General features: G+C 39.5%; 1 protein-coding gene across 1 annotated transcript; it reads right to left on the bottom strand.

Annotated features, from left to right (window-relative positions):
• DGAT2L6 (diacylglycerol O-acyltransferase 2-like 6) lies at positions 1-26,543 on the bottom strand. The gene is made up of 7 exons (XM_004694430.2): positions 26,453-26,543; positions 7,070-7,180; positions 6,322-6,392; positions 5,771-5,975; positions 4,237-4,411; positions 1,059-1,270; positions 1-636 (listed from the first exon to the last, which is right to left on the bottom strand). Exons 1-7 carry the CDS (start codon positions 26,541-26,543, stop codon positions 482-484), a joined length of 1,020 nt encoding a protein of 339 aa, XP_004694487.2. The 3' UTR covers positions 1-481.
• Between the last annotated feature and the right edge of the window lie 360 nt (positions 26,544-26,903).

The raw sequence follows: 26,903 nt of genomic DNA, 5'->3' as shown, positions 1-26,903 counted from the left end.
GTTATTATATTTTGTTTGCCAGTCTAGAACTCTGTGCCAAATGAAGGAATCCTGTTCATTTGAATAAGGAAACCTGTGTAGGTCCCTGATTTACTTTGTGGAGTTCGCCTAAAATGTATGGAAAGGACCTAAAGAGAAAGAAACTAGTTCTCACCAAGACTTCCAAGCTTCAACCTATGTAGCAGTGCCTCTAAGGCAGGAGGAAGTAGCACCATGTTTTTTCATTCTCATTCTTCTGATCACAGGGTTGGCCGGAGGCAAGGGGCAAAGACAATTTGTGGACTTACAAGACTGTCAAATTGGGTCATTGCCTGGTCTTCCCCTATCCTTCTGGTTCCTTCCCTAAATTTTGATTACTTTCTGTCTTTGCCTGCTTCTCCTCTCACCCCTGGGATCCTACTCTCTCCCCAAATTCTTCTTTTTCTGGAAAGGATCATGGATCCTTTTTGGGGTTTAGTTATAGGGGGAAATACAGCTTCTCTTATATGATTGTCAGTTCCTGGGTCTCAGGGAGACCATACTGAACTTTGTGCTCATCAAATAGCTTTAGCAAGGCACTGGTGTAGAGCGCATGATACTTGTCCACTGTCTTCTTGTCTGGTTTTTCAATCCTGGGGATTGGCAGGGGCTCCCCAACTATGAGGAAGGAAAGGAGACAGACATTAGAACCCCACCCCCAGCAAAGAACTCAAACTACCATATCAGAGAGGGAGCCATGTACTGAAACATTCTGTGGGTCCCTTTCCCTTCCCTTGTTCTTTTCCTTTGCTTCAGCCCCATATGGGTGCCATATTCTCCAAACATCTAACCTCACACATGAAAGTGAAAATTAGAGCAAGCTCAGGGGAGTGTTGAAGGGATGTGTGTGAACAGTGATGCTCTCATAGCAGCTGTTGGTCTCTGTCCCATGTAGAAATGGCTACAACTCTTACTTAGTCGCCCTCCCCTCCCTGCCATCAACCATAGCCACTGGAATTTGCACAGCCCATGCCGAGACTTGATGAACTGGGATCAGGAGATAAGGGACCAGGGTGATCCAGAGATATTAGAAAGCTCACCAACAGTGGTAATGGGCCTGTTGAAAGGCAGGAAGCCCCAGGATTCCCGAGTGAGGCCCCGTCCATGGAAGGTACAGAAATTTAGTCCCAGGATTTTTTTCATTGTAGCCTGGAAGTGTTTTTGGAAGAATCTTTTCCACGTGCCCTCAGGGAAGGTCTCTTGATTGTGAACCTCATTCTCTCCAAAGGAATAGGAAGGGACAAGATATGCTCTGCAAAGAAAGGGGCAAAAATGTAAGTTGTCTCTGGAAGCTCCTACAGCGAAACCTTCTTCATAGAGGGAAACCTATCTTATTGCCACATACACGACAAGAACATAAGCACCCAAATGTCTTTAGCTTCATGTCTCATTCCTGCCATTCCCCATCTCCCCAGCTGACCCTTTGAGGGAAGCTGTTGTGCTTTGTTCTGCAATGGAAAGAGACTAGTCTCAGGTGATCTTCTTTCATGTGCTCAACTTCCACAGCGATGTCCCTAAACTACACATGACACACATCACTCCTGAGTACCTGAAACTTAATGTTATAATGCAGTATTGTTTCAGTTAAAGAAAACCAGAGCTTCTCAGTTTGTACCACACGGCATAGTGCGGCCATTGTGCTCTCTCCTCTCCTGTTCCTTGCAATCTTCTTAGCCATAATAAGTTTGCCCAGTTCTCTCTTGTCTATGCATCTTTGCACATTCTGTTTCCTCCCCCACAACTGCCTTCTTTCTATCTTCATGAGACTAATTCTATTTTGCCCTCCAACACTGGACTCTAATTTCATCCCCTTGAAGAAACTTTGATAATTTCCAGTTCCTCCCAGCACCCTGGATGCTGTGAACCATGAAAACAGATCACCTAAGATTACTGTTTTTCCATCACAGAACGAGGCACAACAGCTTTCCCTGAAGGGTGAGTTGGGGAAGTGGGGCATGGCAGGAATGAGACACTGGGCTTACTATTTGTCATTCTCCTTACAACTTATTTCTTTTAGTATAGTTCCCTCAAGGTCCACCCATGTTGTTGCAAATGGCAAGATTTCATCTTTTTTGGCCAACTAGTATCCCATTATGTATATATAACTTATCTTCTTTACAATCACTCTTCATCAGGCACTTAGGTTGTTTCCATATCCCAGCTATTGTAAATATTGTAAATAGTGTAAACACAGGGGCACATGTATCTTTTCAAATTAGTGTGCTTATAGCCTTTGAATAAATACCTAGAAGTGGGATTAGTGGATTATATGGCAGCTTTAGTTTTAATTTTTTGAGGAACCTTCATACGGTTTTCCATAGTGGCTGCACCAATTTACATTCCTACCAAGAGTGCTCAAAGTTCCCTTTTCTTGCACATTCTCACCAATGCTTATCACTTCAGAAGTTTTTTATAAAAGTTATTTTAACTGGTATGAGGTGAAATCTCATTAATGTTTTCGTTTGTACTTCCCTAACATTAAGTGATGTATAACATCTTTTTATGTGTTTGCTGGTCAGTTGTAGTCTTCTTTGTGGAAATACCTACTCAGATCCTCTTCCTATTTTTAAATCAGGTTATATGTTTTGTTGTTGTTGAGTTATATGAATTATTTGTATTTTGGTATAAACCCTTTGTTTGATATATGATTTGCAGATGTATTCTCCCACTTGGTAGGTCTTTTTGTTATCTTAATTATGGTTTATTTTACTGTAAACAAAGACATTTTTTAGTTCTTGATGTAGTCCCATTTGTTTATTTTCTCTTCTGTTCATCTTGATGTTGGAGATGAATCCATAAAGACAACCTTAAGCATGATATCAAAGGGCTGATAATTTATATTTTTCTTGATACAGTTTCAGTTCTTATATTCAAGTATTCAACTTACTTTGAATTAATTTTGTATAAGCTATAATCTAGCAGTCTAGTTTGTTTCTTTTGCAGGCGGTTGTCCAATTTTTCCCAACACCATTTATTAAAGGGAAATATTTTTCTCTATTGTATCAGTTTGGATCCTTTTTCATAAGTCAGTTGTCCATATATGTATGGTTTTTATTTGTGGACTCTCGATTCTGTTCTATTGATCTGTGTACCTGTGTTATTCCAATACCATACTTTTTGGATTACTGTTGCTTTGAAGTATAATTTAGAGTTAAGGAGCATGATGCCTCCACTTTTTTTTTTTTCAGGGTTGTTTCAGCTATTTGAAGTCTTTTGTGTTCCCATGTAAATTTTTGGATTTTTTTCTATTTCTTTAAAGAATGCCTTTGGGATCTTAAAAGGGATTGAATCGAATCTGTATATTGTTTTACATAGAATGGCCATTTTGCCAATATTTGATTTTTCTGATCCATGAGCAATAATGTCTTTCCATTATTTTTGGTATTTTCTTCAATTTCTTTCAAAAGTGCCATGGTTTTCAGTGTACAGACCTTTATTTCCTTGGTTCTATTTATTTGTAGGTATTTAATTTTTTATATGAGCATAAAAGGCATTGTTTTCTTTACTTCTTTTTGTTAACCAATTGGTTTAAATCAAGTGATGATAGTCAGGATGGTAAGTGGTTGGCTTCTGAATATATCTTGCAATCGTATGTGCATGTCTATCTTCCCTCATTGGACTTTGAGTTTCTTAAAGTCAATGAGCACATCTTTTTTATTTTTTTTAATATTTTCAATGTCTACTACTAATACAATAGGTGTTCAAAAGCTGTTGAATGAATGCTTTCTAGTTCTCAAAGTAGATTATGTACTCCTTTGGGAGAGGAAAGCAAAAATCATGTCTTATTTAGCTTTGAAATCCCCACAGCATTAAGTCTAGTGTCTTTTTTGCCCCTGGTAGGTTCTCTGGGTCTCTCATTTAATGGGTTGATACAGAATGAAGCTCCATTTTCCCAAGCCCCTAAGCTATCAAGCTAAAGGACAGAGGTTAAAAAACTTCTCTTGTCATTTCTGCAAATTCAAGTAAGAAAAGTTCCCACTGAAATGTGTCTGGAGGCCCACATACACTAAAGGCACAATGTGAGGGAGTAGAGAGAAAGAGAATGAAGAGGGAGTCTCCTCTAACTTTCCCCTCTGGTGACTCTTCAGAGTTCCTTCCCCCGTGGTTGATCAGGAAGGAGTCCCATCTAACTTTCCAAAGGAAGTCACCATTCTGGAGAAGTGCCAAAGAAGACCTATGGCATCCTTGACAATAAAAAACCAAAACTTAGGGACCCACCCTGTCTTCAGTGCCAGCTTCACAAAACCTTTACGCTGTTTAAGGATGATGGTAGAGGCTCCTGGTCGGCACAAGAGGGCTTCAGCAGCTCCACCCGCCACAACAATCACAGCATTGCCTGAGTTATTCTGAGTCAGCAAATACTTCAAGGCCACCTCACTCACTGGGCATATACCTGTGAAACCAAGAGTCAAGTAGCAAAACAAACTCGGCTCCTGAACATGGGGTAAGAGGTTCTTCCAGGCTCTTCTTGCTGGAGATGGTTTTTCTGTTTCCTGACTAGTTGTTACTTCTATTCTTCTGACCTTGGCCTTTATATCCTGGGTTAACCATAGCCTGAGGTTGGCCCTTAGGGTGAGCTGCTTGCCTTAAAGTTCTGTGATACTACAGTTGGGATTACATTGAGTTCCTCTGACTACTTCCTCTTATCTTAGTTGTCTTTAAGCACATATGTTCCCACTAAAGCACATCCTATGAACCACAGTAATCATCCAATTGCCCCAGACTGACAGCATTGGCCACTCTTCCGAGTTCCTTCCCCCATGGTTGATCAGGATTAGCCATTAGCAACCTACTCTCTCCCTAACCTGCCATAAGTGAGCCACTGCTTGGGGTTTCTGTAGAGTAGGCAGATCCAGGAGTCTGTCCAAACCAAACTGAATTGTATATGAACTCTGGAATGAGGATGATACCCTTGTGCTCAACTATAGTGTTTCCTAACTTCTTCCCATATTTGCCTTTTGCTTACCTTCTGTTCTCTCCTGGATGGCAGAAATTTCCACCAACCCTCAGCCATTGGGTGAGACCACTGTTCCAGATGCATGACAAACCCAGAGAGCATCCTCTGGGACACTAGTGATCCACCTGGTGCCTCCATGTAATGCTATCTTACCATTTACTGTTTGGCTTCATTTTTCTGTTGTCTGGGAGGATAAATATTCAACCCAGGGAGAAGGGCATTCATTACAGTACCCTGGCTTGCAGTCTGGCATGGGAAAATTGTCTTGGGTTTTGATGGATAACTACTCTATGCCTTGAGGTCTTTTGAAAAATTAAGGAGTTCCAAGGAGGGACATTATGGTCATGAGCCAGCAAGATACCACCTGTCTTTTAGATGGTCTGAGATGAGAGCTTCTCTATAAACAACAGGTTCAAAGAAGCTTTCTAATATCCTGGAAATAATCTGGCAAAATTAATTTGAGTTGCCTGATTTTTGTACATTTGGGTTTGACATTTGGATTTTGCCTTCTCTTTTTCTACTTTGGTTTTGACTCTGAACTCTGGCCTTCTGGTTCCTCTTCTGAAAGGATTCCTGCAACTCTTGTGAATACTTAGAATTTACTCTGTTGTCTTAACAAACCCTGTATTGTGGATCTTGCACAAAACTCATGTTTGGCTAAGTGCTCTTATTTACTGGTCCAGTGATTCCTAATCTCATTTTCTGCTAAGCCTTCTTTGAACATGGAGTGGTAGACTGATTATCTGATTGGAGCCCTGATGTAGGTCAGAGAATGAAATTACATTATGTACTCACCCATTGACATCACATATTCTCGCACAAATGGGATCCAGAAGATCCCTTCCAAGGTCCCTAGAGAGGGAGTGATGTCTGGGAAAATCCGAGAAAAGCCAGAGGCCTCAGTGGCAAAGTTAACGAACACACCGTAAGAAACAATGCCATGGGGGTGGTTGACAATGACATAGTTGTGTCTGGGAGAGAGGTCATGAGTCTTCACCAGCTGTGAGAGGGAGATTGAAGTCAAAGCAGTAGAAAATAAGGAAGAGAGGATGTGTGGACTCAAATTCCAGCCATCAGGTAGGCCGTGTTTCCCTTTGGGACCCCCCAAATCCCTGTTCATTGAGATGTCATTATTGCCATAAGATTGCCAAAGGTTCTGATGCTCAGAGGCAGAACTGGGTTTGCCATTCTTAGGAAATGCTGCCTTCCACCCACCTACCCACCTGCCCATACACCGTGGGGACCTAGTCTGCTTTATGCCTCTGGGCCTTGACCAGAGTGGGGAGGGAGAGGGCAAGGGCAAGGGGAGGGAGAGGACCAAGGGCATCTAGACAAAGGGTGGTTACCTTTACTGGGAAGTAATCCTGAAAATATTTCCAGAGGGTCCAGTTACGTACCCATGGCAAACGCCTACCACCTGTCAGAACAGAAGGCAAGAAAAATACAGGTGGAATGTGGTCAGTCTCCTTCCCAGTGGTGGAATGTTGTTCCTACAAGCTTCTGGTCACAGAAGGAGGCTCCTTCTTACATTTCCACATTTCTAGAGCACAGATCTATGGGTACTCTCCTAGACTCCAAAGCACCTGCTCCTCTGGAGCCAGCTAGAAAGGTGACAGGAAAACAGCCCACGACTGTAGGCACCTGCCCAGAACCCTCAACCTCTTAAATTTTCCTTTTCTTTCTGGCTTATTTCACTAAGCATGATCTTCTCCAACTCCATCCATGTTTCTGCAAAAGGCATGTGTTTATTATTTTTTTTTTTGGTTGCTGAGTAATATTCCATTGTGTCTATGTACCACATCTTTTTAATCCAGTCATCCACTTTTGGGCATTTGGGTTGTTCCCATGCCTCCTAAATTTTGGGGGGTAGGCTGGCAGAGGTTGCTCCTCGTTGAACTGTGCTCCCTCTCTCCTTTCAGTTCTCGTCTCCCTACCCCCCTTTGCTTCTGTCTCCCTTCCCCTCCTCCCTTGTTCCTTATTTTCTCTTTCCTCCCTCACCCTTTTTTCCCAATGCATCTCCCACTCTCTCCTTCCACCCTCCTCTCCTGTGGTTTCACCTTTGGTATAAACAGGGGCTGACACTCTGGATCTTACCTAGACTGTGGGTGTCCCAATCATAGGTGAGCCAGGTGAAGGTGAGCACGGGCACCATCCAGAACTTAGTGCATGCCAGAACCCAAGGAAAATACAAAATAGGAATAGCGCCTGAGGGGACACAAAGTGTTCATGCAATTCAGTGCCCTTCAAACTTTAGTACACCCCTCATACCCTCAAGCTCTGCTCCATACTGAAGACCAAGGCTGGTTTGAGACCTTTGTCTCCCTTTTCTCCCATCCTTGCCTAACTATGTTGTGCTCTGGCTCCCCTGATGGCTGAGACATTCCCCAAGGAAACAGCAGGGCTGTGACATCTCAGAGCAGGCCCTCAGCGGCAGTCCAAGGGAAGCTCTCCTAGGCAAGGGGAAAGAGCAGCACCTTGTGGGAGGCTGGTGTCTCCACTCTGGAAGAAATGGGGGAAAGAAGGAAGTCTTTTCTGAAAGACTGACTCACTTTTCTTTGTGAAAGTGTTAAGTCAGCGCATACCAACAGAGGGGAGCTGCCTGCAGCGTGAACAGGCCATTAGGTGCTGAGAGAACACATTAGAAACTGCATTCCTGTGTTCCATTTTGTCCTATTCAAAATGTCCCAAAAGCTTCAGAAGAGCTAGGGGAGAAGATCTCTGCTAGCCAATGACTACGGGGGCTCTGAGATACAAATATGCTACACCTTGTGGAGTGGGAATTAATTTGTGTGTGTGTGTTGGGAATTAATTTTACTGAAAAAAATCTACTTTCATGAGAAGGCAGGACTCACTATACATAATGTGAATTAAAGAAGACACAGCTGGACCCTCCCTGGTGGTGCAGCAGGTTAAAGCACAGCACTAAGAAGCTAAAGCCACCTCAGCATGAGTTCGATCCCTGCCCAGGAGGTCGGCATAGCCGACCTCTCCAGACCCGCCTGCTGCTCCCCTCAGCAGTGTACTTCGTCAGTCGGCCTGTTCTGCTCCCCACTCTGTCTCTGATGAATCCTCTCACTGCCCATGTACCTCTGGTCTGTACCCCAGTTCTGTATTCATAAAAAAAAAAAAGACCCAGCTAGGATAATGCCTTTTTAAACTTCTCTATACTACATGGCAGTAGATAAAAGTTTAAGAAAAGGGGAAGAAATTTAAAAGTTGCTTACCTGCTAGTTTGTCTCTTGCATTTTAGACATAGGTGAAAATAACAGGAAAAAAGATGAAGTGAACATTTCTTTAAAAGGTCATTTTGTTTATAAGAGCTAGCTGAGATGGTTGTTGTAAGGATGCTAACTAAATAAGAGCTAGTGGTGGGAGGAATTTTGTGGAAACTTGCCACAATTGAAAATCCTGCTACCTCTGATGATGTTGCACAGGTGAACTGGTGGTGGGAATTTCACATGGAAATACTTTGTACAAGAATGAAGGATGATGTAATGAATATATTTTTAAAAATTGAAAGAAAAACTTGCTATCTCACACTCACATTGGGTAAGCTTCCGAAGAAAACTCAGTGAAGCTGAGTAAGTACCATTACTAATTAAAGGTATTCTAAGTAGATCAGTTCTTTTATATATTCAAATAAATTTAGTTTGTTTCACCAGTATGGAGAACAGTGCCTGGGACTATAGTAGGTGTTTAACAAGTATCTGTAGACTTACTGAAAGGTAAAGATCTTTTTCTCTTTTCAATAATAGGTAAAAATTAAGTGATTAGTGTATAGTCAGCATTATGTTCTTTAAATGCAATAGTATTTTAAAAGAATAGGTGGATTAATTGTGTTCCGTAAATCCTTAAAGGTAGTCTAAGTGCCAATGCTTTGAGCAACACCTACCCCCTTGTGGACTCTATTTGAACTGCAGGCTCAGCACCTCAGGAGAAGGTAATATTCTTTGAGGGAATGCCTGTCAGAATCAGTCTGTTTGACTGTCCTTGGTGTCACTGATAGTGACAAAAGTGGAATTTAAAGCGATAGCAGAAACATAGGCTAATGGTGCAACAGCTAAAGCTCATAAGAGGAAAAGGAGTCTTATGAAGAGAGCAAAGATATTTGAGGAAGGAATGATAAAGATCATTCCTTGTGTGTATGTGTGTGTGTCTCTCCCTTAGGTAACATGGCCCTGACACCAGAAGGTGGCACTAACATCTTGTCCATACTCAAGTTAGGAATGAGGAATGTATTATGAAAAGGAAGTTCACATATGGTAGTCTCCTTGTTTAGTTTGTACTGGAGATGGTCAAACCACTGCCAAATGAGGAATCTCACCATAATCTTCATTTTCCTGATATCAAATGATGTTAACAGTTCTCATGTATTTATTGCCTGCGTATTTTCTTTGGTGAGGTGTTTGTTCAGATACGTGGCCTGTTTTTCAGCTGGGTTATTTCTTACTGTTGAATTTCAATTGTTCTTTATACTCTCTGGATACAAATCTTTTATCAGAGATGGGATAGACAAACATTTTATCCTTTTATTCTCTTAACTGAGCATTTCTTAGCGCAAAAGCTTGATTTTGATGAAATTCAGTCTATCAATTTTTTCTTTTGTAGATTGTGCTTTTGATGGCAAATCCAAGAACTCTTTAACTTCAGGTCATGAACATTTTCTCCTATCTTTTTCACTGAAAGTTTTACAGTTTTGTGCTTCAGAGCTGTGATCCATTATGTGGTCATTTTTAATAGGACATGAGTTATTGGTCAAGGTTAATTTGCTACATATGTCTATCCAATTGTTCCAACATCATTTATTGAAAAGGCTGTTCTACATTGCTTTGGCATCTTGGTAACAAATCATTAGGTCATCTCTATGTGGGTCTGTTCCCGAACTTTATGTTCTGTTCCAGTGATCAATGTGTAGATTACTTTGTCAATACCTCATTATCTTGATGGCTGTCATTTCACACTAAGACTTAAAATCAGGTAGTGTGATTCCTCTAATCTTATTTTTTTTTACCAAGTTGTTTTTAGTTATTGTTGTTCCTTTGCTCTTCTGTATAAATTTTAGAAACATATTGTCTGTCTACAGAAACTCCTGGTAGGGATTTTATCACTTAAACATCTAGTTTTGAAACTGCTTTAAGCTACAAGAATATTTGCAAGAATTTTTTAACAAAATCCCATATATCCTATACCCAAATCTGTAACTGTCATTAACATTTTACACTTGATTTACCTCTAAATATGAGCTTTGAAAGAACATTGCAAAGAGCACAACCCCTTTTCCCTGAAAGCCTAAGTGTGTGTTTTCTAAAATAAAGACATTCTCTTTCCCTTTTTGCACCCACAGTCTTATTATTGAATTTGGGAAATTCAATATTTACATAAAACTGTTATCTTCTATACTCTTCTGGGATTTGTATTTTAAGGGCATTACATTTATAGGTTAGAGAAGAATTGTTATCTTCCAATCAAGAGTCTTCCAACCTATGTACACAGTGTGTCTCCAAGTATTTAGGTATATAATTTTGTTCATTAGCATTCTACGGTTTTCAGCCTACAAATGCTGTACAGACTTTGTTAAACCTATTGATAACCAGTTCATTTTAAAGGCATTTAAGTGGCAAAGTTTTCCAAATTTCTACTTTCAATTTTTCTCTGTAGTTGATTTTTAGGTGTGATCTTGTTTCCTGTGACTTTGCTACCCTCATTTGTTAGTTCTTGGAGCCTTTAGAGTACATTCCTTGGAATTCGCTATAAAGAAAGTCATGCCATTTGTGAATAAAGGTAGTTTTATCTCTTATTTTTCAATATATATGCCTTTCTCTCTTGTTTTCTTATTGTCTTACTGTACTTGTTGATACAAATGATGAGAGATTTCTCTGCTTTTCTCCTAATCTTAAGGAGACAACTTTCGGTCTTTCACCATAAAGTATGATGTTATCTACAGAGGTTTTGTAGTTACTCTTTATTGAGTTGAGGAAGTTTCTGAAGGGTTTTATCATAATTGAAGGTGAAGTCATGTGACCTTCCGACATCAATTGATATGGTTGTGTATTTTTCTTCCTTATTCGTTTAATATGGTAGTTTGTATTGATTAATTTCAATAGTCATACTGGCACCCCTGGGATAAAGCCCATCTGGTCATGGTATATTCTTCTTTTTTTTTTTTTTTAAGATTTACTTATTTATGCATATAGAACTGGGGTACAAGCCAGAGATGCAGGGGTGGTGAGAGGCTTCACCAGAGACAGAGTGGGGAGCAGGACAGGCAGATCGACGAAGTACACTGCTGAGGGGAGCAGTGGGTGGGTCAGGAGAGGTCTGCCACACCATGTGGTCACCTCCGGGGCTGGGGATCAAACTCGCACTAAAGTGGCTGTGGCTGACTTGCAGTGCTGTGTACTAACCTGCTGTGCCACCAGGGAGGGCCTGGTATATTATTCTTTGTAATATAGCGCTGGGCTGTATTTGCTAGTATTTTCTTGAGGATTATTGTATTTATATTCATGAGAGATATTGGTCGGTAGTTTTCTTTTTTGTACTGCCTTTTATTTTGGTATCAGGGTCTGGCCTCATATATGACTTGGCAAGTGTTCCTTCCACTTCTATTTTCTGGAATAGATTGTATAGAATCTGTGATATGTCTTCTTTAAAATGTTTGGTAGATTTGCATTTGAAACCATCTGGGCTTGCAGATTCCTGTTTTGGAAGGTTCTTAACCTTCCAAAGATTTAATTTTAAGATTTAAGATTTAATTCAACTACTTAAACTAATAGTTCTAGGCTATGTTATTTTGGGTGAGTTTTTGTTATTTGTGGTTTTCAAGGATGTCTGCAGATATAGTGCTATGCTGCCTATTTTCCTTTTCAGTTTTGTTTAATATATCTGGAAACCCTACTGTTTAGTGTGTTCACATCAGGATAGTTTTCTTCTCTTGATGAACTGACCCTTTTAGCACTACGTCCTTCTTTATCTCTGGTTCCAACTTAAAGAAAAAATTTAAAACTGTATAGTCTTGAATTAATACTGATAGCTAGCTTAAAGATGATACTGATCTGAATCTCAGTGAGACCTTTCTCAGTCCAATTATCTCTGATTCATCCCAGTTCCTTATTTTTTCCATCTAATAGTGTCCAATATTCATTAAATAAGTTTTACATGCAAATTTCATTTATTCCCCATAAAGACTCTATTTGGACAAGTCATTCTCATTTTCTAGATGAAGAACAAAGCTTCAGAGAAGTTAAATAACCACACAGTTCCTTGGTGGCTGAGTCCAGGTTGAGAATTCAAAATGCCATACTGCAGAGACTGCCTTAACTACTAATGTCCAGTTATTCCTTCTCTTTAGTCATTTACCAATTCTTGTCAGTTCTGTCTTTGAAACATCTTTCAAAAAGCTCCTGTGCTCCACCTGCATGCCACCACTCTCTCCCAGATGACTGCCAATGTCTTCTAAGGATCCATGCTGCTTCTCTTTTGCCCCAATGCAGCCAGCACACTAAAGACATACCCATCACATATTACTTATACTTCTATCTGAACACGTTTCATTTTGCTTGCTCCTGTAGTAATTCACATGTCTGGCCACCTCCCGACTAAGCCAGTAAACTTCTTGAAAAACCTTTAGTGCAGTGCCAAGCTCAGGGAGATGACTCATGATAAATATTTGTTATATAAGATTATAGCACAAAAAGTTGATTTTTAAAATTCTCCAAGTAGTAGCTGAAAACAGACAGGAAGGGAAAACTCCAGTGTCCTTATTCCAAACAGGAAAAACTCCTCTGACGTTTCAGTGTGTGTGTGTGTGTGTGTGTGTGTGTGTGTGTGTGTGTGTGTGCACACGCGCGTGCGTGTATGCAAGGCTACAGGCAACCAATTATTTCCAATGTAAGGCAAATCCCAATATTTCATTAAGTTGGCTCAAAGTCTTGAGAATTTCAAGAACATGGTTGGTTTGTCAAAGAGGCATTTCTGTTCCTTTGTAATTACTTATTGGACCTAAATTAGCTATGAATCTAGAAGCACATGGGAATAAAGGAAAATTTAGTTAGCAAATATTGAGCGAGCACACCTTGTGTGAAATCTTTGTGCTAGAAGTCATGGCAGCAGGGTTGTGGATTGGAAGGAGGAGTGTGACTAGAGTAAATGTGGAGAGTAATAATAAAAATAATGTAAGTATGGTCATTGATACCAGACACGACACATTTACTATAAACAAGTACCCTGCTCAGGAATTTTTAAAAAAAGATTTATTTTTACAGGCCAGAGGTGTGTGGGGGGGTGTGTGAAAGACAGAGTGGGGAGCAGAACAGGTGGATTGACTGAAATACAATGCTGAGGGGAGCAGTGGATGAGACAAGAGAGCTTTGCTGTGCCACGTGGGTCACCTCCCTGGCCAGGGTGGAACTTCTGCCACAGTGGCTGGTGATAGCTTGATAGCATTGAGGCCCCTTTGCCACCAGGGAGGCCCCTGTTCAACACTTTATATACATTATCTCAATCCTCTCATAATCATGAAAAGTAGATAATTTTATAATCCTCACTTTACATATGAAGAAACTGAGTCTCAGAAAGGTCAGGAAATATCCTTACTTAAAGCTTTTGGGGAAAAGTAGTTAGTATTTGTTCTGTCTTTATTATGTGCCAAGAACTATTTTAAGCACTTTGTGTTAACTGACATTAGTGCAAACAGAATTTAAAGTTCTTCCCTTCCAGAAACTCAGAGCAATCGTAGTGGGAAATACTGGTATTTGAATGTTCCAGAGGAGGAGAACTATATAGTCAGGGTACAATGTTCTACAGGAACTCAAGAAGAGAATCACTTCTTACTGGGGAACCTAGAAAGGTTTCTATAGAAAGTAACAGGTGAGTTGAATTTCAGAGGAGTTTTTTTTTTTAATTTTTAAAATATATTCGTTACATCATCCTTCATCTTTGCACATTGTATGAATTCCCACCACCAATTCATCCTTGCACCATCACCATGGTCCTTTGTGCTCTTCCCACTCCTGACCTGATCCTTCTCCCTCAGAGGAGTTTTTTTGATAGATTGGTGGAGTAAGAAACTTCCATGCACAAGGAAGAATTTGCACAAAGGCCTGGAGCTGGCAGGATGTAAGACCCCTGAGTAACATCATAACCTTGAAAAGTCCAGAAAGCATGAGATAATGGGAGAGGAGATAAAACTGGGAGAGACACTGGGAGATTAGGCCTAATGCTGGAGGGGAGTGAAGCCACTGAAGGCGATTAAATGTAGAGGAGCAGTAAATACATATCTTTGAACTGGGAAGATAAATTGGGATAACTGTGGGAGCAGGTAAACTAAATTTAGGAAGGGAGATCAGCTAGGAATTGTAGATTTGAAAGACACTATGGGTTAGAATTTTCTGGGCCTGGCAGCTGACTGGATGCAAGGGAGTGAAGGAGAGGGAGTAGTGAAAGATTCCTTAAAGGACCTATGGGAATGTACCAAATTCTCTGAGGAATTTTTCCTGAAGGTGCAATGAAATTAGAGTTTAGAGTGACTATCTTGAAGTGGTTGATATGCTTCTCCGGGTCAACCAGCAAAGTGGGAATTATCCTATGGGGGGAGTGCTATGGTTAGGGTTTAAACAATGTCAATTTCTATAAAAGAAGGAAAAGCCCTGAATTTAAGACCACCTCTTTGGTCTTTGGAATGGTCTTAAGAGGCAAGGACTATGCTCTGTTAGTACAATGGTGAAGGGTAAATTACCTACTTGCTCAAGGTCACACAGAAAACAAAAGTGCAAGGACACTTGTGCAAGGACATATCATAGAAGTGGCAGAACTGGTCTGTCTTACATTGCCAAGATTATGGTTTCTTTTTGTTTGTTTGTTTTGTAGTATTCAGAAGCCAGAGAAAGAAGGGAGGCTCTCCCAAACATTTAAAAGTGAAGGATAAAGGAACAAGAAAGAGGCGGACTTAAGGGTCTCTACTAAAAAAGAAGAAATCTGGAAGAACTGTTGATTTAGTGTCAAGCATGGGCTTGCAAGGAATATAAGACATGACACCTGTTCTCGTGGAGCTGAGAGGAGACAAAGGCCATAAGGACTGCTGTCCGTCTACTTTACAAGATGCTCCGGACTCTCAGAGGAGAGGTAGTCTCATGTTGTAGAGAGCAGTATCTCAAAATATAAAGAATATCTAAAAATATCTTGTAGCTATTCCCAGAAGAATGATCAGGGCACCTTTCCAGCAGAGGGAGTAGTTGGAGCAGAGATGAAGGAATGATAAGTTATCCTTCAGTATTTTCTGTGAATAGATTACTTCTAATACAAGTTTCACATAGGGGAAAAGTAAAAGGGTGAGCTGGTAAAGTTAGAGCAAGAGGGGCATCCTTGGTGGCACAAAGGATTAAGTCTCAGCACTATGAAGCTATCACCAGCCACTGCAACATGAATTAGACTCTCGGCCAGGGAGCTGACCCACATGGCACGGCAGACCTCTCCTGTCTTCCTATTGCTCTTCTCAGCAGTGCACTTCAGTAGATCTGCCTGTCCTGCTCCCCACTCTGTCTCTGGAGAATCCTCTCACCACCCCCACCACCTCTGGCCCGTAACCCAGTTCTGATATGCATAAATAAACAAATCCTTTTTTCAAAAGAGTTAGAACCAGAAAATGAAGGAGGGCCTTGGCCCACATTAACACATTTGTTCATAATCAAGTAAGCAATGGGTAATCACCATTTTTAAGCAGGACTTCTGCTGATCAGAGACACTTTTGAAAGACTCTTCTAGGAGTAGGCAGTGGGATTGATAGGAGAAAGTGGAGAGTGGTGGGTCAGGGAAGAGGCCAGGAAAGAGGTGATTGCAATTATTTAGGTGGATGGTATACAAATCCTATAAAAGTGCTTGCCCACTTGACACGGAGGAAGCCAATTTGGGGTGAGCCTCCTGTCTCCTATCTGGTCAATCTTGCTATAAAATTTCTGTGCTCATTGCTTGATAACAAATTTGGTGACCCAGATGGGTGCCAGGGACAAAGGTCCCAGACCACCTGCACAATATTCTACAGCCCCAGGGAGGCGGGAATCCCCATCACCAATCCTGAGTGGCCACTCAAACGAATTCTCACTCCATTTTGATGCTCCTGGACCCTTAACATTACTTTCATTTTTTGAGAGAAGAAAACAGTTCTTGAAATAGATGTCTTTTGGGTAAATAATCTGTTTTGAGTGCTTTATTTGCTAAAACCCACTTCAACTGTGGATTAGAGTCTCAACCATAGACAAGGCAGAAAAAATCTTTCTTGATTTAGAGTACCAAGGTCTCTGGCCTAAATTTCCAGGAACAAAGACAATATAACAAGGAATAGTTGCAGAAGGTATTCATATTCAAATCCTTGGGTTAAAGCCCTAGAAATGAGATCTCTGAAATTTGAAAATAAATTTGATTGAGCAACTTCTATAGTAAGTAATAATTATGGAAGAGCAAATGCATACCTGATTACCATCCATCAGGACTTATACAAAAATGTTTTTTTTTTTTAAAGATTTATTTATTCATACAGAACTGGGGCACAGGCCAGAGATGTGGAGGGTGAGAGGATTCAGCAGAGACAGAGTGGGGAGCAGAACAGGCAGATTGACGCAGTACACTGCTGAGGGGAGCAGTGGGCGGGTCAGGAGAGGTCTGCCACGCCATGTGGTCACCTCCGGGGCAGGCGGGGATCGAACTCATGCGGAAGTGGCTTTGACTTCTTTAGTGCTGTGCTTTAACCCGCTGCGCCACCAGGGAGGGCCACAAAAATGTTTTAAAAATAAAAAATATATATATTTGAGCTTCCCTGGTGGCCTGGGGTTAAGTCTCAGTGCTAGCACCACAATGGGCTGAGTTTGATCCCTGGCCAAGGAGCTGACCCACATGGCCCAGCAGACCTCTCCTGCCTTGCTCACTGCTCCCCTTAGCAGTGTATTTCAGCCAGTCCTCCTGTTCTGATCTCCCCTCTGTCTCTGGTGAGTCCTCTTACACCCCAAACTTCTGGCCTACACACCAGTCCTTCTATGCAAAAAACTAACAAACAAAAACACTAAAAAATCTTTATCTATTTGTATGTTTGTAAGTCTACCTATATTTTGTTGTTCATCTCCAGGGATATTACTAAAATAAATTCATACATATAACTTATAAAAGTATCTATGTAAATTATTTCTAGACTCAAAAATATAATAACAAATAATCCAATATGTTTTTTAAGAAACCATGATCTAGAACAAATAATTTTGGCAAATATGAACTTGTTTTGGAAATAAAATCTTTACATAAATGAAATATAAATCTCTAATAATAATTTCATTGGTCTCTCAAATATTTTTAGTAATTTATGAGGTTAATTAAATTAAAGAATGGGAAAAATTTTTTCAAAGGAATATTTCAGGCAAGACGACCTTACTAGTTTAATTCTAAATATATACCATCTCTGGGAAAAATTAAAACTGCAATATCTTATTATTAAATCTTGATGAAAATTTAATATAGGTAACTCCACTTTAATTTTTTACTCTTAACACTACTTAAGATGTTTCTCAAATATCGTATGAAAAATTAAGGTTTTATTAATTTTAGTTATAGAAATTTAATGCATATCTAAATCATTCTGCTGAGATATTGATTATTATAATTTTGAGTTTACTTTTGTCTTCTCATTGCAGAGTACGAGGATTTAATACCTACAAGTAAAATGTGTTATGTCACCTAGAAAAATTAAAGCACATGTTGTAAAAATTATAAATACTTGTAAGTTTTCCAATCTAAAGGAGTAATGATGAAATAGTTTTTACAATTATTTAAAATTTAGAAATTAAAAATTAATATTTAAGATTTAAGAGAGTTCTTTTAACTCTAACTCTTAAAATGTGAAATTAATACTAATAAAATAATTCAAAAAATAAAGTGTCTTAGAAGTTGCTTCAAGGATACACCCCCTAAAAAATAAAATATGTGTTGTTTTGACTAAATATAGCAAAGCCTCTTAACAGTATTAAGATTTTGTGGGGAATGAAATGAAAAAATTCTCATCTTTTGGGTAAAGCCTAATAATATGTTCCTTTGTTCATTTAAGCTACTACCTACAATTCCTTTTTCTTTTGTCCCATTCTACTTTCTGCATATAGGGAACACTTTCAAATTAAATGTGGGAAATTCCTAGGTTATAATCCAACAGTTGATAAATCAGTCAGCAGACTGAAAAAACAAACCTGAAAAATGAAAGAAAATCTCTGGAGAAAAAAGAAAAATTTAAATAGAAATTACCTTAGACTTATGATAATAGAAATATATCCTGAAACGCCTAAGAAATGTCCTTGCACTTTTCCTCTCTCACCTAAAGTTTTAAACCTAGTCATTCTTTGGAATGTAATCACCCTGGGAATTGACCATGACACAACCTGTAGAAATGGACAAAAATTAAGACAGCCTTAAAAAAATAAAGATTAATAGACAACATCCCTTGATTTTTAAAATGTTCATGAAGAAATAAGAATTTTAATGGACCCTCCCTGGTGGTGCAGCGGGTTAAAAGCACAGCACTAAGAAGCTTAAGCCACTTCCACATGAGTTCGATCCACGCCTGCCCAGGAGGAGATCCACATGGCCCGGCAGATCTCTCCTGATCCACCCGTTGCTCCCCTCAGCAGTGTACTTCCTCGATCTGCCTGTTCTGCTCCCCGCTCTGTCTCTGGTGAATCCTCTCACCCTCCGCATCTCTGGCCTGTACCTCAGTTCTATATGAATAAATAAATCTTTAAAAAAGAAAGAATAATTTTAAGATTCCATATATGGAAAGTAGGAAAAATGTAAATTTATGTTCTTTTTTTTTTTTACAAAAATGGTTTATATATTTATTCATTTATGCATAGAAGAACTGGGGTGTAGCCCAGAGGTGTGTATGTGGGAGGGGGTGGTGGTGAGAAGATTCCCCAAAGACAGAGTAGGGTACAGAACAGGCAGATTGAAATTCACTAATGAGGGTAGCAGTGGGTGACAGGAGAGGTCTGTTGTGTAGTCTGGGTCACCTCCCCGGCTGAGGATCAAACTCAGACTGTAGCAATGGTAGCCCTGAGACTTAACCACCTCACAACCAGGGAAACTCCCCAAAATATGTTTTCTAAATAAGAAAAAATAAAGAATATGGTTTTCTTTAAAGTAAGGGGATAAAAAGAAAATTCACCTGATACTCAACTCAAAATTAAATGAGTATATTATGCTGTAGAAGGTCTATCAAAGTGACTGTGATTAGAACTGATTTTACTAGAGGGGGAAGGAGGATTGTTGTGGGAGGCCCCTCTCCCTGGTAGCACAACAGGTAAAATAAAACTAAGCACTGTAAGCAAGCCACAACCACTTCAGTGCAGAGTTCTATCCCCAGCCCCTTAGATGATCCACAGGGCAAGGCAGACCTCTTCTGACCCACCCACTGTTCCCCTCAACCTTGTACTTCATCAGTCTGCCAGTTCTTCTTACCCCTCTGTCTCTGGTGAATCCTCTCATAGCCCCTGCACTTCTGGCCTGCACCTCACTCACAATAAATAAATCTTAAAAAAAAAAAAACAGGGAGGGGGCCCGATGCATTATGGTAAAGGACTGTAGGTGGTGGGTGCGGTGTGGTGACACACTTGAGGATGTGTGAACCTGTTCCCCTAAATCTTAAAGAGTGCTGCAAATCACTGTTACCCCAACAAATATTTTTTAAAAGTGTCAGAGATTTATGGTAAAGAAATCTTATGAAAGAGGACCTCCCCAGTGGCTCAATAGGTTAAAGCATTCTGCAGCAATTGCAGCATCAGTTGGATCTCTCGCAGGGGAGCTGACCCACATGGCACAGCAGACCTCTTCTATCTCACCCACTGCTCCCCTCAAGTTTGCCTGCTCTGCTTCCCACTCCGTCTCTGGTGAATCCTCTCAACCCACCCACACCTCTGGCCTTGTACCCTAGTTCTTGTATGCAGAAATAAATAAATCTTTCAAAAAAGAAAAGAAAAGAAATCTTATGAAAGAAAGTTTATATATGGTGAAGTTGGATATGTCAAATCAATTTTTATAATGGTTTTTTAAATTAAGCTTTTGATATCAGTAAAGTATTTCTATAAAAAGAAATTTTAATTTCTTTCATCTACTGAAATAATAAAAGTATTCTTAAATAGGGTCATTATTAAACAGATTACAAGCTGTTAGTAATCTAAAGTCCTGGGGCTTCACGTTCTCTGGTTAACTAAAAGAAAAGTTAATCCTGTCAACATTGCAATGAGTTGTCAAAACATGTATTTGCCCCTTGAGTCTTTACTTGTTACTATGGGTGACTAAATATTTTTCATAGTAATTAGTGTGTTGTAAATTTTTTAATACCTATGACAAAATGTCCCCAGAATCAAACTTTAAAATAAAAATAAATATGGGAAGTCCTAAAAGAACTCCTAAGGCACCCAATAAAATTAGTCTCTTTGTAGGAGGAGAAATATTAAATTAGGCTTACTGGGTATGTTAAAACATCATGGGAAGAAGCACTGTCAACATAAAAAATATATGTAAAAAATATGTGGATGTTCTAGTAATTATGTACAATTCCTAAAAGTTCCATGTGTTCTGATATATTATAACTTGTCAATTCTGGTTATTGTTCTAAAGTATTATATGTCACAAAATTAACTGAGCAGTCTTTCTCATCAATTATATTATAATCACATCTTTATATTAATTTTAAAATCTTTTGCCATTTACAGATGCTTTTACTTATTATAATGTTTTGTATTCAAAGAAAAAAGACTTTAAGAACTACTCTGGAGCACAGACTTTTCATGGAACTAAGAATAAACTGTTGAAGTTTATGGAGAAAGAGGCTCATAAAAATTGCTGACAAAAAGAAAAGATCTGTATTTTCTATATAGGACTAGATAAACCACTGAGGACCTTTTTTTTTTTTTTTTTTGCTTAAAATATTACTGGCCTAATGAACATAATCCAAATGTCTAAAAGTAGATGACTGGATTAAAAAGATGTGGTACATATACACAATGGAACTTATCAACCAAAAAAACCCATGCCTTTTGCAGCAACATGGATGGAGCTGGAAAAGATCATGCTTACTGAAATAAGCCAGAAAGAAAAGGAAAAATACTGGATGGTTTCACTCATAGCAGGAGTTTAAAGGACCAGGTGAGAAAATAACAATTATAATGAACAACTGTATACCAGAGACATTTTGTGGGGGTAGAGTGGGAAATGGGATCAAAAACGGGAGGGGGGGCAGGGAAGTGCACTGGACTATGGTGATGGCACAGGGGTGATTTGGTGATGGGAAACCTGCGGGGATTACAACTGAGATGGAAAAAGGCACAAAATATGTAAAAATAAACTATTATAAAATAAAGAAATATGAAGAAAAAAATCCTATTAGGAAAATAAACTATTATTTAAAAAAGTATTACTGGTCCATTTTATATTAGAACAAAAACAAACATAAGGACCAATTGATGGAACAGAAATTCCAGAAATAAAGTCACACATATATGAACAACTAATCTTTGACAAAGGAGTAAAGAATATACAATGGAACAAAGATCATTTGTTCAATAAATGGTGCTGGGAAAACTGGACCTCTACATGCAAAAGAATGAAACTAGGCCACTACCTCACACCATGCACAAAACCAACTCAAAGTGGATAAAAGACCTGAATGTAAGGCCTGAAACTATAAAATTTATAGAAAAAAATATAGGTAAAACAGTACAAGATGTACTGCTCAGCTACATCTTTAAAGTCTCATTCCCTAAAGCAAAGAAAGTGAAGGAAACGTTAAACAGCTGGGACTACATCAAACTGAAAAGCTTCTGTACAGTAGAAGAGACATTAACCAAAACAGTTTCCAGCCTCCAGAAAGACAGAAAATAGAATTCTGCTGTTTAAGCCACCAGTCTGTAAAATTTTGTTTTGGAAGCCCTGAGTGACTAATTGTCTAAATAAATATTATTTTGAATTAAAAAAGAAAAGAAATACATTAATTCAAACAAAGATATACCTACTGTTTGGGAGAAAATCTTTTCAGTCCATACAATTGATAAGGTACTGATCACAAATGTATACAAAGAATTCACAGGACTCAACAAAACTAAACAATCCTGTCAAAAAATGGGCAGAAGAACTGAAAAGATACTACTTCAAGGAGGAAATGCAAAAAGCCAACAGGTATAAGAAAAGATTTCAATATCCCTCATAAGTATGAGAGGGAAATGCAAATGAAAACCACAGTGAGATACCACCTTACACCAGTAAAATGACACAAATAAAAAAACAAACAAAAAACTAGTAACTACAAGTGTTGCTGAGGATGTGGTGGAAAAGGAACTCTCCTACACTGCTGGTGGGAATGCAAATTTGTCGAGCCACTATGGAAAGTATTTATATCCACTATAGTCTGTGGAGTTTCCCTAGACTATTAAAAATGGAGCTACCGGGCCCTCCCTGGTGGTGCAGCGGGTTAAAGCACCTCACTGAGAAGCTAAAGCCACTTCCACATGAGTTCAATTCCCGCCTGCCCCGGAGGTGACCACATGGTGTGGCAGACCTCTCCTGACCAGCCCGCTGCTCCCCTCAGCAGTGTACTTTGTTGATCTGCCTGTTCTACTCCCCACTCTGTCTCTGGTGAAGTCTCTCACTGCCCCTGAGTCTCTGGCCTGTACCCTAGTTCTGTATGTACAAATAAATAAAATCTTAAAAAAAAAATGGAGCTACCATATGACCCAGCAATTCCACCTCTAGGGATCTACACAGGACACAAAATTTTTAATTCAAAAGATACCTGCAGCCCTATGTTTATTGCAGCACTATTTATAATAGGTAAGACTTGAAAACAACCCAAACACCCAAAAATAGATTGCTAGATCAAGAAAATATGGTATATGTACACAATGGGTACTATTCAGCCATCAAAAAAGATAAACTCACGCCACTCACAGCAACATGGATGGAGCTGGAAGGGATCATGCTCAGTGAAATAAGACAGAAGTAAAAGAAAAATATTGATGGTTTCACATATAGGAGGAATATAGGAGAACCAAAGACGGGATCAGGGGAAAATAATAACAATAAAAAACATAACCCAGCAAAAAAAAATAATAATAAACAGACAACTATAAAGTGGAGACATTCTGCAGGGGAGGGAGAGGGAAAGGGATCAGAAAGAGGGCAGGAAGAGCATGGTGCTGGTGCATGGGTGAATTGGTGGTGGGAACTCTATGGGGCCTACACCTGAGAAAAGAAAGCAAACATTGTAAAAAAAAAAAAAAAGCAAACAATGATGTAAGGTAAATATAAATAAATTATTAAAAATAAATAAAATACTACTGGTTCTTCTATATTTTGTTTTTTCTCCCTGGATTTATGAAAACATTGCTCTTACTATACTTAATGCAAAAAAAAAAAAAAAGCCAGGCTGCATTTATTGGAATTTGTGTATGTGTACAGCACTGGCACATTAAGTGGGTATAATGATGATGGGATGAATGATTAGTTCCTCTCTGTAACTAGATAGTAAGGAGTCTCTACCTGATTCACTGTTGTAGTCTCACCAAGGACAGCCAATGTCTTATAAGTAGTATTTGCCAATGTCTTATAACTATGTGAACAGATCTGTCTTGTTGCGGCGGATGGCAGATCCCACTTAGAGCAGGCAGGTTTGGGACTTCAGGGTGTCCCTCTCTCCCTGTCCTGTAACAGATTTTGTCCTGAAACAGATTTGGTGCCCTGTAACAGATTCTAGCATAATCACCAAAAAAACAGAAACAGTGTGTATAACATCTAAACTAGTAAAAGACACATGGAATGATAATTAATCTAAAAAGTCAAGACAAATGACCAGAAGCATATGGCAAGGTATTCAATACCACTAATAACTAGAGAAATGCAAATCAAAACCACAGTGATGTATCATCTCACACTCATTAGGATAGCTTCTATGAAAAAGAAAAACAGAAAGTAAGGAAGTATTGGTGAACATGTGGAGAAATTGGAATTTTTGAGCTTGTTTGGTATAAATGTAAAATGGTCCAGCCACTGTGGAAAACAACATGGCAATTCCTCAAAAAAATTTTAATAAATGGAATACCATATGATTCACCAATTCCATTTCTGATTATATATCCCAAAGGATTAAAACCAGGGTTTCAAAGAGATATTTAAACACCCGTGTTCATGGTAAGATACACAATGGCCAAGAGGTGGAAGAAACCCGGTGAATGGAGACCCAAAATGCGCTCTATTCATATAATGGAACTTTATTTATCCTTTAAAAGTTAATCCTGTCCCATATAATATGAGTGATTTATACAGACATTATGTTAAGTGAAATAAACCATTATGTTAAGTGAAATACAGAAGGACAAATTGTCTATAATTCCACTTACATGAAGTGATCATAGGAATAAAGTTCACAGAGACAGAAGTAGAATAGTGGATGCCAGGGATGGAGGCATGGGGCAGTTGGGGAATTAGAGTTTAATGGGTACAGAGTTTCAGTTTGGGAAGATGAGAAATTTCTGGAGCAGGATGACGCTAATGATTGCACAGTAATGTGAATGTACACACTATCACTAAACTGTATACTTAAAAGTGGTTAACATGGTAGATTTCATGTTAACCACTTTGCCAAAATTTCTAAAAACTTGAAAAAAATGCAAGCAAAATTAAACACTTAAGTTTAGTCATATGTGTTTTCAGTAGGTGCATAAATGGCTCTCATTGTCCTTAATAGCCCCCACTCCACTGGAAACTGAAGATTGGTGGGAGGTGAATCTCTAGGAGGTTAATCATTGCATCCCTTGGCCCTTGCAGGTCATTGTTGGATATCGTCTCTACACTATCCCTGTCTGGGGCAGTGTTCTTCATGAGGGTTGAAGGAAGAAAAAAACATGCCAGAAAAAAAAATCATTTTCTGGGAGAAAAATGAGAACATTTTACTGAGAAATATTTTCAGGAGAGGCCCCAACTCTTTCTATCTTGACCATCTGCTCTAGCTACATCACACTGACCTACTCTTTCTGGGATCCAGACTTGAGATGGTGGCTTATACGATGATGCCAAGTCTCCTGGGACATTCCTGTGCCCCTTATTTTCCCAGCTAAGCACTGCAACTTGTCACAGAGGTACTTGTGAGGAAGTTAAGATACATATAAAGTAAGCAAAAAAAAAAAAAAAGTGGAAGCCCAGAAAGAAATAAGAATAGCAAAAAATGGCTCTCCCTGGTGGCGCAGTGGGTTAAAGCACAGCACTAAGAAGCTAAAGCCACTTCCGCATGAGTTCGATCCCCACCTGCCCCGGGAGTGACCACATGGTGCGGCAGACCTCTCCTGACCCACCTGCTGCTCCCCTCAGCAGTGTACTTCGACAATCTGCCTGTTCTGCCCCCCACTCTGTCTCTGGTGAATCCTCTCACCTCCCCTGCACCTGGCCTGTACCCCAGTTCTGTATGCACAAATAAATAAATCTTTAAAAAAAAAAAAGAATACCAAAAAATCACTTCCTTCTCTTAAAGTTAGAATCAAGCCAAGCCATTGAGTGACTATGAGCTTGGCACTTGATTTCAGTAAGAATCAATAAGTTCTCGTTTTTTGGTGTCACAGATCTCTTTTGCAATCTGAGGAAGACGATGGATACCCGCCTGAATAATATTTTTGAAAAAATTATTAAGTGCACAAAATAAAATACACACTTATAAATAAAACTCATTGTTTCAAAACACAGTCATTAGAATATTATTAAGATTTGATATATTAATGTGTTCCTTGATTTATGCAGCAAATAACCAAATCTAAGTTCAGTTCAAATAACTACTGGAATTTTGAATAGTTTGAAGTGTTAATGAAATTTTGAGCTACCTGCAACAATTAGCACAGGAAGTGCAGATCTCTGGAATGTCCATCACTGACAAATTCACAGGTGCTGCAAGAGTGTCCCTGCTCTGTTGCCTACCATTATCATTTCAGTTTCAGGTGAATGAAAAGAAAGGATTCAGCCCATTTGCCCAGCACCAATGCTTATTTCATCAAGTCCACTGAACAGCTAGATCTTTCTCAAAATTCTAATGAGTTACTCAGGCAGCCCCTCAGATTTTCCAGAATTCCCTCACCATAGTCAACCCTGGAAAATCACCCCCCATCTACCTAGTTACACCAACTCTGCAAGCCACCACCATCTCTGCTCCCTCCCTGGATACAACCCTTCAGTTAGTTCAGAGTGGTATTCCTGAGAAGGCTGAAGTGATCTTTACATCAGAGGAGTCATAGGCTCACTCCTGGACTGAGTACCTCCCAGTTGGGAGGGAAGGAATCAACAGTAGCCATCTCTTCCTGTGGGGAAGCACAGTAACTTTGCAGAGGAGGGAACCAACCATGTCTTCTGAGCCCTCTTCAACTTGGCCTGTTTCTTGGCATTTTCCCATGTGCTTTCCAGCCCCTAGTATTCACTCACCTAGAAATATATAGAATGGGATCCACTGCATAACAGAGCAGGTTCGGAGACCCTCATGAAGATCCAGTCGGGAGAAGAAGGCCATGGCCATAGTGCTTTCCTCAGTGCCAAGAAGCCCAAACAGAAGGCCAGAGCCTCTGAAGCTGAGCTGATTGTAGGTGCTTTGCTTTAACCTCTTATCAATGACTCTGTTTTGCTACTAGTGTTTGGACTTCAGCTAACCTTTCCTCTAATCTTTCCTGCTCTCTTGCCCCACCCCAACTTCCTACACATACACATTTGGTTTCAGATCAGACCATCTAATCTTAGTATTTATCCTTTCTCCATGTATGTCCTACTTCAATGAGGCTGAAATGGCCTTGGGTGACTCTAGTTGTGTGGGTGGAAATCCCTGATGAATTCAGAGTCCCTTAGATCTCTGAAAAGCTCCCTTTCCGTGCATGCATGACCC

The sequence above is a fragment of the Condylura cristata genome, unplaced genomic scaffold, assembly GCF_000260355.1.
Source record: "Condylura cristata isolate star-nosed mole 26May11 unplaced genomic scaffold, ConCri1.0 scaffold00043, whole genome shotgun sequence".
NCBI lineage: Eukaryota > Metazoa > Chordata > Mammalia > Eulipotyphla > Talpidae > Condylura > Condylura cristata.
This window is presented reverse-complemented; position numbering and strand designations above follow the sequence as displayed.